At 37.8% G+C, this 16,213-nt stretch overlaps 1 protein-coding gene across 1 annotated transcript in view; it reads left to right on the top strand.

Annotated features, from left to right (window-relative positions):
* Positions 1-10,289, top strand: part of CTNND2 (catenin delta 2) — a 246,117-nt gene extending 235,828 nt beyond the window's left edge. The window contains exons 16-17 of the mRNA XM_063299934.1: positions 6,300-6,373; positions 9,010-10,289. Coding sequence (XP_063156004.1) covers positions 6,300-6,373; positions 9,010-9,270 — 335 coding nt within the window. The 3' untranslated portion in view covers positions 9,271-10,289. The remainder of the gene's footprint in view (positions 1-6,299; positions 6,374-9,009) is intronic.
* The last annotated feature ends 5,924 nt before the right edge of the window (positions 10,290-16,213 follow it).

The following is a 16,213-nucleotide window of genomic DNA, read 5'->3' as shown; positions in this document are numbered from 1 at the left end:
GGAATTGGCTGTATTGGTAATCCAGATATACTTGTATAAGCATGTTGTAAGCTTTACACTCTGTAAAATACATTAAAGTCTTCCAGTCAAATACTGCTAATCATTTTGAAGCAATTTTTACAACTTGACTGAATTCGGTTTGTATATTTATTGAATGTCAGATTTAAACCTTTCTGTTTCAAAACTTCAAGCCTTCAGTCTATGAAGCCTTCAAAATAATGTTTACTATAGGAATAAAGTTTGCGTCCTAATTGTATTTCCCTTATAAAAGGAAAAGAAGCTTCATCTGATTTCATTTCCTCTTTGTCTTCCTCCTCTCCTCCTCCTTCCTTTAAAGCAGTGTTTCTCAACCTTAGCAACTTTAAGATGTGTGGACTTCAACTCCCAGAATTCCTCTGCCAGCATGCTTTAAATTGAAGGATGCAAAACACTGCTTTAAACCGAAGGATGTAAGTATGAACTACTCATTGTGGCTTAATAACACAATATTGGAGAACACACACAGTCATCTCTAGCTATTCTTATGGTTTGGCAGGAATTATATTACTGTAACTGATCCCATGTGCAGTAAATCAGTACTTGTGACAACCCTATTTTTTTATTTTATTTTTTTTTACAGTTCTGCATTATCTTTAGGGAATATAACTTTCTCTCTTTGAAACACCCTAATTAAAAGTTTCTTCCAAAAAACTTTTTGGTCAGCTTAACTTTACAGTTGTGTGGTTTACTGGCTATTTGAGACTGTAGTATTTATACTTTTTTTTGAAAAGAAGGGATGTAAAAGAGATCTATAAGGTATTTCTTTCATCTCAAAATAAAGCAGCAGACTGAATCTGGTGCCACCCAACTTCTCAGGTAAAAAAGTATCTAAGACTCATACATTTGGGAAGAGGACATGAAAATCAGCATATATTGAGAAACGTTTTGTTACAAAAAGTAGCTTAGAGCTAAACTGCATTTCACCTGGATGAAAGGACTCTAATGCTATCCACATATTTCAGACTATAGATCCCATAATCCCCTGTCATTGGCTGGGGGTTTGGGGAGTTGGATATTTGGAGATCTGAGAGCAATATATGTGGAGTGCATCACATTGGGAAAGGCTGGTTTAATGACATGCCTTTATTGATGATTATAGCTTCTCCCAGGTGTTTAGATTCATTATACAGTATGAGCTTCTTTGCCCCTCCAGATGTTATACCTGTGACATCATCTAGAATAATCCCAAGCTCTGACAGTGCATGTGTATACGTGCAAAGGCATCTGAGGTGCAAACAGCTGCACTTTGCACACAAACATATTTTCTCCTTATGTCACCATGAGACAAAGAAGAACTGCTCACCATTGCTCTGGTGAAGAGAACACTTTTTCTGTAATGCTTCAAGGGATCTTAAGGGAAAAAAGACATCTGCATTGGTCTGTGTTTGGTACCATTCATTTCTCCAAAATCCCACCATTTATCAGCCTGAATGTTCTGGGTTTGTGCTGCTATTGTGCTAATAATAAGAAATCGCTATTTTAGCAACTAATAATGTTGTTATTAATTTCCAATATATTTTTAGTGATGGATAGTCAGTTAAATGATGGCCTGCCAGTTGTGAAGTTCTTTAGTAGCTCACCACCTGTTTCTCACTACAGGGACAATTTTACCTTTATAATACATCCTCTACTAACCTCGTTCTTCAGCAGAAAAGAATAAAGAGTTATATGGCCAACTTTCTGGTGGTGAAAATGAGAGTATGGTCACCATACACAGAGCAAAGGGAGTTTAGTTTTCTACTCATCTATCTCTACCGGAATAATTTAAGGAGACTAAAGCAATTCACTTAGGGAAAGGGGTAACATTTATCTTTTGTTGACAAGCCATGGACAGGCTTGGCACAGAACCAATCTTAACCTGAAGCTATTAATTTCTCAGTATTTTAAGATTATTATTGAAGTATCTTCATTGTTCATCCAAAATATGTTTGTTAAGCAGCTCACAAAATGGATGAGATGGGAAGCCAAAACAAGACAAAACCAAAATTAGATGAGGGGCCCCTGGTTTTCATATAAGAAAGGAAGGTCCCAGCCATCTGAATAGGGGCACATGTAGAAACAGGTAAATTTCTTAATAAAAACATCTTTAGGTGGAATCATCTAAATCAGGGATTTTCAAACTCTATCAGGACACAAATCCTGTTAGTTAAAAAAAATTGCTTTGCCTCTGATTAAGAGGCAGAGCCATAATAAGCACAAACACCCCTCCCCTAGGAAGGGGGAGGTCTGAATGTAAGCTGACAAGTCCTGCCTTTTCTACTGGATCTTAGAAAAATTGTTATGGATGCCCTTGGCTACCTTTGAATAAAGTTTTTATTTGTCCTTAGTTTCTCACAGAAGCCCCTCAAGTTCTAGGAACACAGTTGAAAAATCCTGATCTAAACATGTATGTTGAGGGGAAAAAAGGACAAGCAGGGAAAAGACTATTTAAAAATACTAAGCTATTTAATATTAACTGTAGTAAACCCCAGTGGATCCACAGCTCTAGATTGTAATGCTTGACAGCTGTTCCTTTCAGTAATTTTGTCTGATAATAGGAGACCAGTCTCTCAAGAGCTATCATTCTAAGCTTCTTCTTAAACAGCAATGTGGTTACATCATGCTGCAATGCCATGTGCTACAGTTTACCCCAGATTTCATCTAGTGGCGCCAAAAGATGAAATGAACTCTACAAGAACAGTAGCTCTGATCATATGAAGCCCATGAGTCCTTCACACTTCATTAGATAATTGATTCATCAAGAGGTAGAAGAACTTGTGAAGAACCAGAAAAACAGCAACCAGCATTCTGATAAGGTACTGTTCAGAATTGGATTTCAATGTTTAAGAGCCCATTTTAGCTTCTTCCCTAGTGTAAATGTAATGCCGTGCATTTGTTGTGCTGACTCTTTATATCTTTGATGTCTCGGGGGTACAGTTAAGCCCTTGCGTGAAGCAAACCTACACTGGGACCTGCTGCTGTTATACCATCTTATCACTCATCACCCCTCAGTGCCACGCCTGGGTTGTGTGGGGCAGGCATATGGTTGACTGCTTCTTGCACAGCTGTAAAGGCAGCCTTGCTTGTCAGAATCTATTCGGGCAATGTAGAAGGCCACACTGATACATTGTTGAAGTGTGAGCAAGTTTATTAAGCTGTTTCAAGCAAAGATGGCTAATCTACCACTTTCTTTTCTCATTTTTTAACTAGTGACTTTCTGCAGCATTTTGTTGTTATATCAGTTCTTGTGATGTTTGCTTCTTTCTCTTTGCCCCCTCTACCTTGCATTTTAGTTGGCTACAGTACTAATGCACAGACAAGAGCCTCATTTTTGCGCCCTGCCAGATGGTCAAGTGTCTGGGAGTCTAGACAGTCAAGCCAAAACAAATGTCATTTGTAATAGCTTGTGTTGTCTGGTTGAGAACAGAGATTACAAGTCTTATTTGCTTTTTCAGGCTACCAGAGCCAAGCTTGTGGCACATGGGTACCACATCAAATCTGAAGAGAAGATGAAGACTAAATGAAGAAACAATTATTCTATTTCTGTATGAAATGAATTACCACCTTGAAAAAGCCTTCAACTAACATGAAAGAAAACCAGAATCAACCAAACATTAAAAAGTTCAATAAAGCATGATATGAAATCTCAGCTTTGTGAGCCTTTCTTTTTAAACTCTGACAGATAATTTGCATTCAGTTTTTCTTTCCGGCTGAATTGTAACTGCAGGGCCAGAGAGAGGCACAGAGATAGATGCAGCCATAGAAGTGTTGATTACAGCTGTACTGTAATTGGCACAGGAGAGTATTAGGAATATGGAGCCATCCCTGCCTTTGAACCAGCTTTGGTGAGAAAAGGAGGGGAGATAGTGGCAGCTGTAACAAGGACTTCCAGTGGCTTGGATCCATTATTCTCAGGCCTGATGGTTGCAGTTCTCTGAGTTAAGTCCCTTAAACTTGCAATTCCAGTCCCATTGTAGAAACATCTGATGTTAGTGATGTGGTCAGTCACACAATCTCTCCAAAGAACTAGTCATGTTCGGTCTTGTTTTGATTTAACCTCATGGAATCCTTTTACAAGACCTTCCCAACAAAAGAACACAATAGAAGTGTCAAGACTCCTCTTAAATAATCTCAATCAGTTTACTGGTGACACTTGCATTTTCAAGAGCCTGTCATCATTTTGAAATCAGCTAATATTCAGTCTTTCCAAACTCTTTTTACCCAGTGGAATGAACATAAAACCAGTACTGTGTGATGACTGGAACACTCAACTTCCCATTAAATCTGACTCATAAGCATTTACTTAGAATTCTCTTTAATGGTGTGTAGCATTCAGTACAAAGGAAAAAGTTGCAAATGAAAAAGCCCATGCTTTTTCCCCATTAAACATCTTCAGTAAATTCAAATTCCCCCCCACTCCCCATCTCAGGTATGCACCCCTCCCTCATGCCAGTTAGTGTAAGAATCTGCAGCTGTCTTCACTGGCTCCTTGCAAACGACCTTGGCATTACAAGATAGTCCAAACAAAATGATTTCACACTCCAACAATGTTCCCCCTCCCGTGCCTCCGACTCGCAAGAATAATACACGTGTCGGCTGAAACATGCATGCGAGTCCAATCAATTGTTCTGAGAACGTTTGATCTGGGAGCATGACATACTGCTGGTTTGCATAATTCCAAATACACCTACTATATGTTGGGGTTCAGGTTGTTTATAAGGATGCCTGTTGTGGAACTCTCTTGTAACCCTGGTAGTTTTAAAACTGCATCAGAAAAGGAGAGCTAATTCTGATGTTGTTATTAGCTAAGCTTATACTCATTCTTTGAGGATTGATTTTTTTTGCCCAAGAAGCAAGTAGATTTTTAATTTAATTTTTTTCAGATTTTTAAAATGATTATTCGCACAACCACACATTTACAATGATCCCATCACATTCTTATCTCAGCTGATTTCCAGGTATAAAGTCAATGTGAGTAAACACTTTCTCATATACATAATGTCTCATGATTTCTTATACATAAATATATTTCCATAATACACACATATGCCCACAGCTTGCACCTTGATGGGGATTTGCTGCTGGTGGACAGTAAAATCTGGGAGAACTTAAAGGAACACACTTGACTGCTGGCAGCCCACAGGTTAGACACTATTTTATTTTATTTTATTTATCATATTTTTATCACCACCCATCTCCCCCACACCGCCCATCTCCTACCTGAACACTCACTCACAAAATAGATTGTTATATTTGGAGTATAGGCTTCAAAAACAACCCATACAAACCAGTAAAATATATCACCCATTACCTCACAAACTGTTTGGAGAAGGCTACTCAACATATGGATAAGAAAGGAAGTAATTCAGTTTTCATTCTAATAACCATTGTTTGAATCTGGGAAGATTGTTTCCCTCACACCACCCACTAGAATGACTAGCTTCCAAAACTAGTAATATGTGGCCAGACATTCTAAGACGTATGTGAGATATATACATTCAGTGTAATTATGTAATGTTCCATCTATATCAACTACTGTATGGCGACTGGCACCACTCCTCTTAAAGAATTGTGTCATCAGATGTACTGTATATATCTACAGTCCTGTTATATCTACCCTTTCTCTAGTACTCCCCCACCAAATATGACAGCAAGGAAAATCAGGCTTTTTGGCTCAGTATGAGAGTAGAAAATACTTTAAATAAACAAAACACATTTTCCCAGGAATCAAATCTCTCCTCAACCCTTCTGAGTGATCCAGGAATTTGTATGATGCATTGTGTTCTGAAAAAGTAATTTCTTATGACAGCACAATCTTCTTGACACTGCTTTAAATTGAACATTCATACATTTATTTATGGCTCTGAAAAGCACAGAATGATTTAGCAAAGCATTTCTACACACAACTGTTCCCTTTCCAATGTGCTGTCATCCCTTAATCTCTGGTCTGCTAATATGTCTTGGACAACTAGAGTCAATTGTTCATTGATGCAAGATTGATTTCACAGCTACTTCTCTCTGTTAAAATGTTTTAAGAAATCTGTATGTAGTAAGCTTCAGTGACTGACTGTGGTACAGCAGAAACATTGCTAGCTTCCTAATAAATGGAAGGAATGAAGAACACACGTCTGTCACATGTTCTTTTTTAGAGATGATTCATGTGGAAATGAGTAAATAATTACTAATAAAGGCTCACTGAATTCACTCTACCACCACTACTAATCCACATACATAATTGCCATTGTGCCTGGTAACATAATCCCTCTTTCTCCCACTTTTAGGTCAGAACTCTGGAATCTCTACTTTGTACAGAAATTCTTATGGTGCACCTGCTGAAGATATCAAGCACAACCAAGTAAGTGGCTAAATCAACTTACTCCTTTTTGAACTAGAAAAATAAATTGATTAATTTAGCTGTAATAATCCTAAAGAATCAGAGCTGAAAACCTATTCAGTACTTCACAGTTCTGAACTTTTTCTAGTCTGTCCTGGTAAATGCCATATTTATCAGTAAATTATGGAAATGCAATTTATATTCAGCTATTTCTCAAGCAGCTTTGTTATTCAGATGCATCAATACATGGCAGAAACATTTGCATTATTTTGTTTGTAAGCAAATGCCTTTCTTTATTTGCAAATAACAAACGAGAGTGAAAACTGGGCATTTGCAAAAAGTAGTTCCTCTTGAAATCATTTGAAGTAGTCTCCTGCCAAAAGTATTAAAGATCTCTATATGTTACTTACATTTTCTATGGCATATAAGTATGAGAAGAGAAAAATGAGGCTGGGAGGAACGCCATTATAAAGAAAGTTGTTGAAGGATGTGATTCTGTTGAGAAGAATGTGAGGGAGTGAAAGAGAGAGACCAATATTAGAAATACTGTGTATTTTCATGAAAATGGAAAACACCAATCGCATATTTGTGAAAACAGCTTTCAATGGGAGGTTGTTTTGTGGTAGTTTAAAAACTCAGCTTACTAGATTTTAATGAGTAGTTAAGTTCCCTCACAAGTAAAAGAAAATGGCCGTCATCATGTGGTTGAAGAGATTTAATAGATTAAATACCATTATGTATTTCATCTCCTATTTGTGTGTGTGTGTGTGCATGCCTTCCAGTCAGTCTTGATTCCTGGTAACTGCCAGAACAAGTCCCTGCAGTTTTCCTGGCAACATTTTCAGAAGTCATTTGCCATTGCCTACTTCCTTTTTATTTTCAGATAATGTTAGCTCCCTCTAATGTCCAACCTTCAAAGTCCCATCCTATCATGTTGGGGTTTTTTCACAATTCAAAACACAAACTGTTTTCCCATGGGAAGGATTCATTCAGTTAATTTGAAAATCCCACTTCAAGTCAATCTAGACCCTTAATCCATTTATAACTTTCCAAAAAATATATTTTAATCACCCTTTTGCCATTTATTCCCCAAAATTGCTAAGTCCTTAAAGTCACACTTAAAATTTTGTTTGTTAAGGGTTGAATGCCATCAAACTTGCCATTCCAAAGGTTCTTAGTATTTAAAAAGCAATAAAAATAATTCAAAAAGTGATTAAGAAATGAGGCTCAGCTCAAGATTTATGTCCATATAGGCTACATTTATAAAAATAATAAAGGCGGGATAAAAATTAAATAAATAAATTATGGTTGCGGGCATAGATAGTGTCCCTCAACTTCCAGCCACTCCACTCACCAGCCGACCGCAAAAACCTTAGTTTTTGCATGAGGAGCAGCCTTCCGGAGTACATGTGAGCAATGCCATGATCTCTCCTTTTCTCCAGAGAGCTTTCACCAGCCAGGATCCATCCTCTGGTTGGCGATTTCAGTCATAATGCTGTCCCTGCTCCTTCAGGAACATCTAGCTCACCATGTCTTCACCGGAAGTCATCACCATCACTTCTTAGGGCTGAGAGAAAGTCAGCCAGCTGGCTTCATGCCTAAAGCAGGACTGGAACTCATGGTCTCTTGGTTCCTAGCCCAGAGCCTTTAACCACTACACCAAACTGGCTCCCATCTCCTACTTAAAAGATGGTAGTGTTACCCTGCCCAGGGTTCCCCCTTGGGATGACTTTTCCAAGTAACTGTGGACTAAAAGTTTCTGCAAGTAGCTTTCTGGTCTGAAACCATTACTACTAGAGTGCAGCTAGGAGATGATTGATTAGATAGATAGATAGACAGACAGACAGACAGACAGAGATATAATATTACAAAAACCTCAGTTTCCACTCTCTGTATTTCAAATTCCATATGATGGTTTAGCAATTTTTTTTACTTAGAGAAGGTGGATTTTTCTTCTAAAAGGATAATTTTGTAAATTCACAAATTATAGAACAAGCAAGCAAATAAACAAACTCATGAGCCAGAAATAGGAACAAAAATGAATAGGATAAGTTGTATTTGCATTTCTTTATGAATTTGGCCTCTTACAGAAGTTAAATATTATAAGCTTTATAATTATGTGACATATGAGGATGAAATAAGTAGTACCAATAATATGGATCAGGGCCTATGAAGAGCTATGAGGTTGAGAAGTGGGAGGTGATCTGACGTGATGGGGCTTGCTCTGGAAAGGGTCTAGATGTCTCAAACAAGATACTTGAATGTGTGAATTTGACCCATAGACAAACGTTCCTAAGATCATTTACCTTCACATTCTGCAATCTGAGATTCTGGACCCAAATATCTTATTATTTGTAAAAGTGTAGTGTGAAGTCTCCAGAGCCTTATAACTTTACCCCTTTTTTAAGCAAAACTTCTGTTAAAAGTAGTTGCAAATGCAAAGCAACCTTTGGAGAAAGAGAAAGCAGAACTGTGACATTTATCCAGGAAGACTAAGATATTTTCCGTAGCAGCTGAAATGTTGGTAACGTTCACACTGTCTGCTTAATAAGCCCCACTGAAATGGAACCTTGCTCTGCACTCGAAATGACGCAGTGGTTTGTTTCCTGTCATTACAGTCTTCCCTAACAACCCAAGGCTTTTTATTCTGTTGATAGGTTTCAACACAGCCAGTCCCACAAGAGCCCACGAGAAAGGAATACGAACCATATCAGCCATTTCAAAATTCAACAAGAAACTATGATGAGTCCTTCTTTGAGGACCAAGTGCATCATCGCCCACCTGCCAGCGAGTACAACATGCACCTGGGACTCAAGTCCACCGGCAACTACGTCGATTTCTATTCTGCTGCTCGGCCCTATAGCGAACTCAATTATGAAACAAGCCACTATCCAGCCTCTCCAGATTCCTGGGTTTGAGATTTGGGCAAGAAAAAAGAAGAGGTCCAGGAACTGTGCATGTGCATGCATATCACAAGACATTCTTTTCCTGCAAATTTAGTTTGTTAAAGCCTGTTCCGTAGAAAGGCCCTAATACTCAGTCTGGAACAATTAAGGTACCTTTAGATGGCTAAAAGAATGGGAAGCTAAGCGCGGGAGTGTTCATTAGAAAGAGTGGGATGTGTATCTATTTCTGTATCTATAGAATCCTGTCTCTTAAATATAGATATAGAAATATATTGGGGGGGGAGGGCAGCTTTGCAGTTGACCTTGTATTGTAGAGTTTAAAACAAATAGTACTGTACACTGAATGTGGCTGAAGGAAGTTAGGGAAGTTACAACCACCGGAGTGAATCCAGAGTTAAGCACAAGAAACTGAACAGTTTACAAACCTTATGGGGGACAGCTTCTCACCCTTTGTTTCCTCTCTTCATCCATTGTGAATTTAGGCTTCAAGTTGCATTTGGGATTTCCTCTGTACAGCAAGATGTTTCTTGCCTTTTGTTAATGCATTGTTGTAAAGTATTTGATGTACATTACAGATTTAAAAACCAGAGAGAGAGAGCGCGCGCAAAGTGCATTGTGTATATTACACCAATGCCACAGTGTTTCTTCATCTATGGTTCTAAATATTGCTTCAATTACACAACTTTGAGATATGTATGAATTTCCAGGGGTAAGGGAGGGTGTTTTTTTTTTCTTTTCTCTTTTCTCTTTTCTTTTTTCTTTTCCCCAGTGCATTTTAACAGGAGAAAACAAAAACTGATATTTAGCAGTATTGTTCGTTCTGATATGTGAATTTGTTTGTGGCAACTAAAAAAAGGCATTCAGCAGTTTCTGACAATTAACATTCATCATTCCACACTCCTTGTCAACAAAGTGCTTTTTCACTGCCTAAAATTTTAGATGTAGATATTTGAAATAGATTTTTTCATTTATACCAGTTTTCTTTATGATGATACAGTGTTAAAAGAAAATAAATTACAACTGATCTGTCATCCATATTTGCTAAGAATGTCTATTTCCAAGATCCTTAATCAAAATATACATTCTTGCTGGTGTATGTACGTATATGTGTGTCTGTCCTCACCGTGTGTGCATACTACTTTGTGTGTATGTTTGTGCAGCATAAAACAGTGTTTCATCATGGTATTGCCAGACATAATAGAATTCTGTTTTGTGTATAAGAATCTGGTGGCCTTCAGATGAAATACAAGACCTTTTGCACGCTCATACACAAAAAAACAGGTGTATAGGCTTGCTCAGTGTAGCAATACATTCGGGTGTTAGTTTAGTTTAGTTTAGTTTTGTTTCTGTTTTGGGTGGAAGGCAGTATTGTAGATGTTTCTAGTATCTCAAACCAAAATGTGGAATGGGAGAGTATGTTTTGCACTGGGACAGTTGTTTCCCCAATCTGACAGGGAAGGGAGATATGCTCTGCTGACAGTTCTAGTGAGGAAAGCAAACTATGGCAGGAAGGCAGGAGATGCTACGTAGATGCTGGAGCTTTGCATTATTACAGCAGCCCCCTAAGTGGAAGACGATGCCTGGGGCGTTGCTTGAGGTGCTCTGCTGACTCCAAAGAAAACCAGTCTACCAGAAGAGTAGACAGAATTTCATAAAAGGATCAGAACATGGTGATGGGTTCTAATTTGTGTCCTAATCCACCCATTCCCAAATAGTATATAAAATACCAAACACTTTTGTCCATTTTAAACACCTGTCTAAACAAATTTAACAGAGGAAGATAGGAGAAGCCTGGTCTATCATGTGAGAAATATGGGTAAGTATAAGCAACCCTCTGCAGCCCCTTCAGAGGGCATTATATTCATTCTTTCACCCTGTGATGCAACGCATCACCATCATGCGTGAAGATCACAGCCGCAGCACTTCAACATGTGCCACCAGTATTATCCTGGATGCAGCATGGCCCATGAGAAAGAACAATAATCTCTGATTAGCCAAATTGTTTGAGGCAGACCAGAAAATGGTAGGAGAATCAGACGCTCAGCTATCCAAGTACTAACTGCTGTGAGGTTAGACTGACATACAATGAACACATGCAATGAAATCAATCTGAATTACTTCAATTTCTGGTAATTGATGGTCAAGTGATAGGACCTGCAGGAAGGGATTCCTTTTGTGTGTGTCATTTATCTAGGTTTCAGGCTAAATTTTGTTTTAAGAAAAAAAGGCATTTTTAAATCTATGGTAATAATTTTTCAGCTTTGGTAATCTTTTATCACTAAATGATTAAATATTTCTGAGTTGTTAACTGTGTTAGAGCAGATACAACAGAAACAAAAGTGTATCTTGTACCATAAACAGCATTTGCCAGTGATTTTAGTGTCGTAATTAACTTTTTCAGGCAAATCGTTCTCTTTAATAGTAAGCAGTTGCCTCTCTCCTCTTACAATAAATCGGAAAAAAATCCAGATGAGAAAGTTAATAGAGGGAAGGGTTTGGTGGATATATATATATATATATATATATATATATATGCACAGATATGCACACCATTTGTATTTAAAGTATATAAGTGTTATCAGAATTATCAAATCTTTAAAAATAACAAATTAAAATTTGAGTCTTGACATCTGGTATATCCCTGTGTTTGGTAGCATTTTGTATAACAGTCCTGCAGGCATTTGTTTTAAATGAAGGGCTGATTGGAGTCCAGATGCTCTGTTTGTTGCCCCCTTAAGGTCTTGCAGCAGAGAACTGGGCAGTAGATGTTACACTTGCAACAAGTGATGTGAGCCCCCTAATTCCACAGTACCCTCCATTTCTGCTAGGCAACCTCTCACCCTGAAGTTTCCCAGGAGGACTTCATACGCTACCTCTAATGCAGCACAAGGGACTGTAATAGTTGAACCCTTGACCACTGAACCTTTTCCAGAGTCTATTGTGTCTGTGTTGTTACTAATATACAACCCAAAGTCACCAACATGACAGGAATGATTTTGGAAACTTGACTGGTTCTTTTCTTCCTCCAGTGAGAATACTGACCCACAAACTTTTTGAAAGATGAAATGTCTTCTGTCGGTAGTCTTCCTGTATAAAGATCTGGGTTAGGGAGAGGGATCGGTACTCAAGGCTATGTCCTCAATTTGCATAGGATGAGAGCTAGACCAAAATAGTTCAGCCACTACCATGAACAAGTGCAGGTCACTGTAGAAACCACCTGCAGTATCCTGGGATTTTGTCCAGTCATTGATGCTCAAAAACCCTTTGCAGTCAAATCTGTGAACAAACGGCTAGAGAAGGTAGTATTTTATTTATGTATTTCTCTGCTTTCTCCATTCTTATTCTTACAGCAATAAACATGTGAGGTAGATTGAAGTGAGCTAAGAGAGAAAATGAAAGTCACCCAGTGAATTTCCATCATTAGGAATGGTTAAGATGTTAAAAGCAGATCCAAATTCAATCTTCCCAGTCTTCATCCAACAATTTAACCACTCCACTACATTGTGTCTCTGCCTGAAAGGATAGAATCATGGAAGGGAAAGACTTGATAAAGCTTTTCCACCTATCTTAAGGGCAGAGATTCAAAGATAGGATTCACACATCATGCTTAGCCAAAACTAAAAAATATTAGGGGCTGAGTACAAAATATAAAACTAGCCTGAAGGGCTAGCTGGAAAAAAAAAAACATAAGAGTGCTTGACAAAACATACACAGTTGGATAATTAAACAAATTGTGGAGAAAAAATAATATGGCTAAACTCGTATATAACACCAAGCCAGAAGCTGCTTTTAGCATGGCTTGTTGAGCATGTCTTACAACAAGCAAAATAATCATAGCTTGTTCTGCCAATTTGTCTTTTTTTTTCCTTCTTTCAGTATCCAGGAGTTAGGAGATGTAAAAGATGGTCATGTTTGTAGTCATACAGTTTTTGGTGCTGCAGGGCTCTCCGTGTGTTTGCAGGAGGCTGGGTAGATTTCCTGTGTGCAGGTCATTTTTGTTGGGTTTTGCGTGTGAGAGTTCCTTTAATTAGAAGTCCTGTGTGGTTTAATGGTTCTGTTTTACTTTTGTGAGGTATTTTGGGGGGGGACTGTACGTGTGTTTGGGGTTTTTTGTGGTGTGATTTTGTGTGTGTGTGTGTATGCATTTATGGATATGTATTTGAAAGGGTTTTAGGAGGCAGATAGCTGCTCTTGCCTTGCACTTTTGTTCATTAGACACAGGAGAAGCAGCAATTTAGGAATAAGCCAGGATTCTGGGTTCAGACATCACAATATGTCCTGAGTAAAATGAACTACGGCATTTCACATTGTGCTTAGTCGCCAACTAAGCCATAGGTTGTTGCTTGGGGTGAATTCAGATGATCAAATAATTAGAAATAGGCAAAACAAATCCTAGCTTATTATTATGAGCAAATCCTAATTTCCAATACATGTATGTGTTGGAATTACTCAAGAGAAAATTGTAAATGTGAATGTAAAAGGTAGGTTATGCAAAAGGCATAAATCAAACTAGCAGCTTCAACTTGATAACATTTGAGATAGATTCATACTTTCTGATTTTTCTGTCCAAACATTTTTAAATCTTTATTGGCACTTGATTTCCCACTCCACCTTATTTTTGTCCTGCAGCAGCCAATATACTTACAGAGGGACTTTCAGCAGTGAATCTTGAGATTCCACTAAATTGCCAAAACCATGTTGGGTAAAGCCAAGCCTTCCCTCCTACCCATCATCTAGCAAACCTTTTGTTTTGCTGTTTTCTCAAAAGGAAAAAATGTTACGATACACCTTTGTTTTCTTCAGTCAAGTAGTAGCTCCTAAAAATGAGGGATTTAAAAATGTATAAAATGTATTTGCTGTACTGTAAAAATGTTCGGTTTTTAAAGCAAACCATATTAGACTCTTGATCACTTGTGTAGATCTCAATATAAAAGTTCATTGTTTTACTAAGATGCTACTTATGATCCAAAAGAAATGGCTTCACTATTATAATACTATCAAAACTGCACTATCAGAAGCAATATTAAGTTTAAAAAGTGGACATTTCAATAATAAAATATTACTTAAACCATATTAACATTGAAACTATGTTTTGGTGATGTACAAATTTCCAAAAGTTAAATAAATGCTACCAGGTAAAAGGGTTAGAATAATATAGTAAGAATCAATGGAAAACACTGTACATGTTTTTAGCATGTACTGAGATTTTCTATCAGTAAATCCTGCTGTACTGTAGAAAATGGCTGTTCATAGTGCAGGATGTAAAAAGATAAAATCAAGGGCATATATATGCAACAGTGACCTAGGATGAAGGAAAGACCTCACCTATGTCCAAAACCTTGGGTATCTAAAAGGTTAGTAGAGTCTGTCAGTCTCATCAGAGGTAAAACACCATTTCTGAGAACTTTCTGTCACCCTCCATCCCAACAACTCTAGGCATAATAAGCCTGGGCTGTTAAATGATTAATTTAGGTCAAGGATGGCCAACTTGTGCTGACTGACTTGCGTCTTCTGCTAATACTGGAACAATCCATGGAAACAGTGATTGGGACCTAGTGCAATGGGGTTTGTTTTCCATGAAAGAAAGCATGGGGCGGTTGCTTTGAACACAAATTATGGCCCATTTCAACAAAAGAGTTTATGTTCTTAAGATCTTGAAAATGTGGGATTAAATACAGTAGACTTCAATTATAGGTATTATAGGTATTATATATTACATAAATTATGGTGTTTTTTTAATTCAAAGCACATAACAAAGGTTCTTTCTAAAAGCTCAGCAAAACATTATATTTATTCTTCTGCCTCATCTCTTCAACCTAGTCTTGTAAACTAAAGGTAGCTCAATTAAAAACACACAAAAACTCTTACAAGTGCTTCATTTGATCCTTTACCCAAAGGCTTTCCTTAGCAATCAAGCATGAATTCCGCTCTTGTTGCCACAGTTAAAAGAATGTGATGAAAACCTGAATATTTATGAGTAATATAAAGCTTTTCTTTTATCTTATGTCATGCACATCCCAAGTAGAGAAATAGCTTTCTTTCCCCCCCCCCCCCCCATTTCTTTTTTTCAAATTGTACTCAGCTTTTTGCCCTTGGGGACAACTCACTCTTCCTTAGCTTATTGACTAAATCTTATCTGAAGACAGGATTTGAGGGTTTTTTTCTCAGATCACACAACAGACTCTGCAGCATCTTCCTCAGAAGATGCTGCAGACCTCTATGCTGGAGGTAAATCTGTGGAAGGCTGACACTGGTCAAGACCTACTGCTTTCAATCCACCTACAGTGATGTGCTGGGTCTTGCAAAACTTTGCAAAACAGCTGGTATTACTCAAATGCACACCTCATTGGATCTTTCACCTCATCCAGGCTAAGCCCCACCATTATTCAGAGCTAGCCTGTATTGCCAGCAGGTTCTCCTACCACAGAATATTCATCAGCAGACATAACTTGCCTAAAGGTAACAGTGAGGCAAAGTCTTGTGGAGGACTAGAATAACCTTTTCTGAGAAGTTGAACAAGAAAATCAAGCTGAGTAGGTAAGATCTGTCAGAAAAAGGTAAAGGAACAATAAGGCTTTAGAAGATGCTAATATGTTGAATAAAAAGGTAGGTTGTGTGTTGGGGGTACTGCAGCCAGAGATGAGAGCCAACATGCCCAGTTTCTTTCCCTTGTATAGCTTCCAAAGAACCACAATTGAAAAACCTCCAGGAAATGACAGGTTTTGCTAAAATGAGGTCACATTATGGGGTTTAACTTGTGGATTTTATTACAACTCTTACTATCATCGCATATTCCAAAGACTGGCTCAAACAAGAATTTCATGTCACAGTATCTATCAAATGATCTTAGATTCTATATTTGTAAGAAGCAAGAAGATATTGTGGCAGTCAGTCACAAAGTTGTACAAAACAATGGTTTAATAATAATGTGTTCAATATTAATGCAAGGATAAGA

The sequence above is a fragment of the Candoia aspera genome, chromosome 3, assembly GCF_035149785.1.
Source record: "Candoia aspera isolate rCanAsp1 chromosome 3, rCanAsp1.hap2, whole genome shotgun sequence".
NCBI lineage: Eukaryota > Metazoa > Chordata > Lepidosauria > Squamata > Boidae > Candoia > Candoia aspera.
This window is presented reverse-complemented; position numbering and strand designations above follow the sequence as displayed.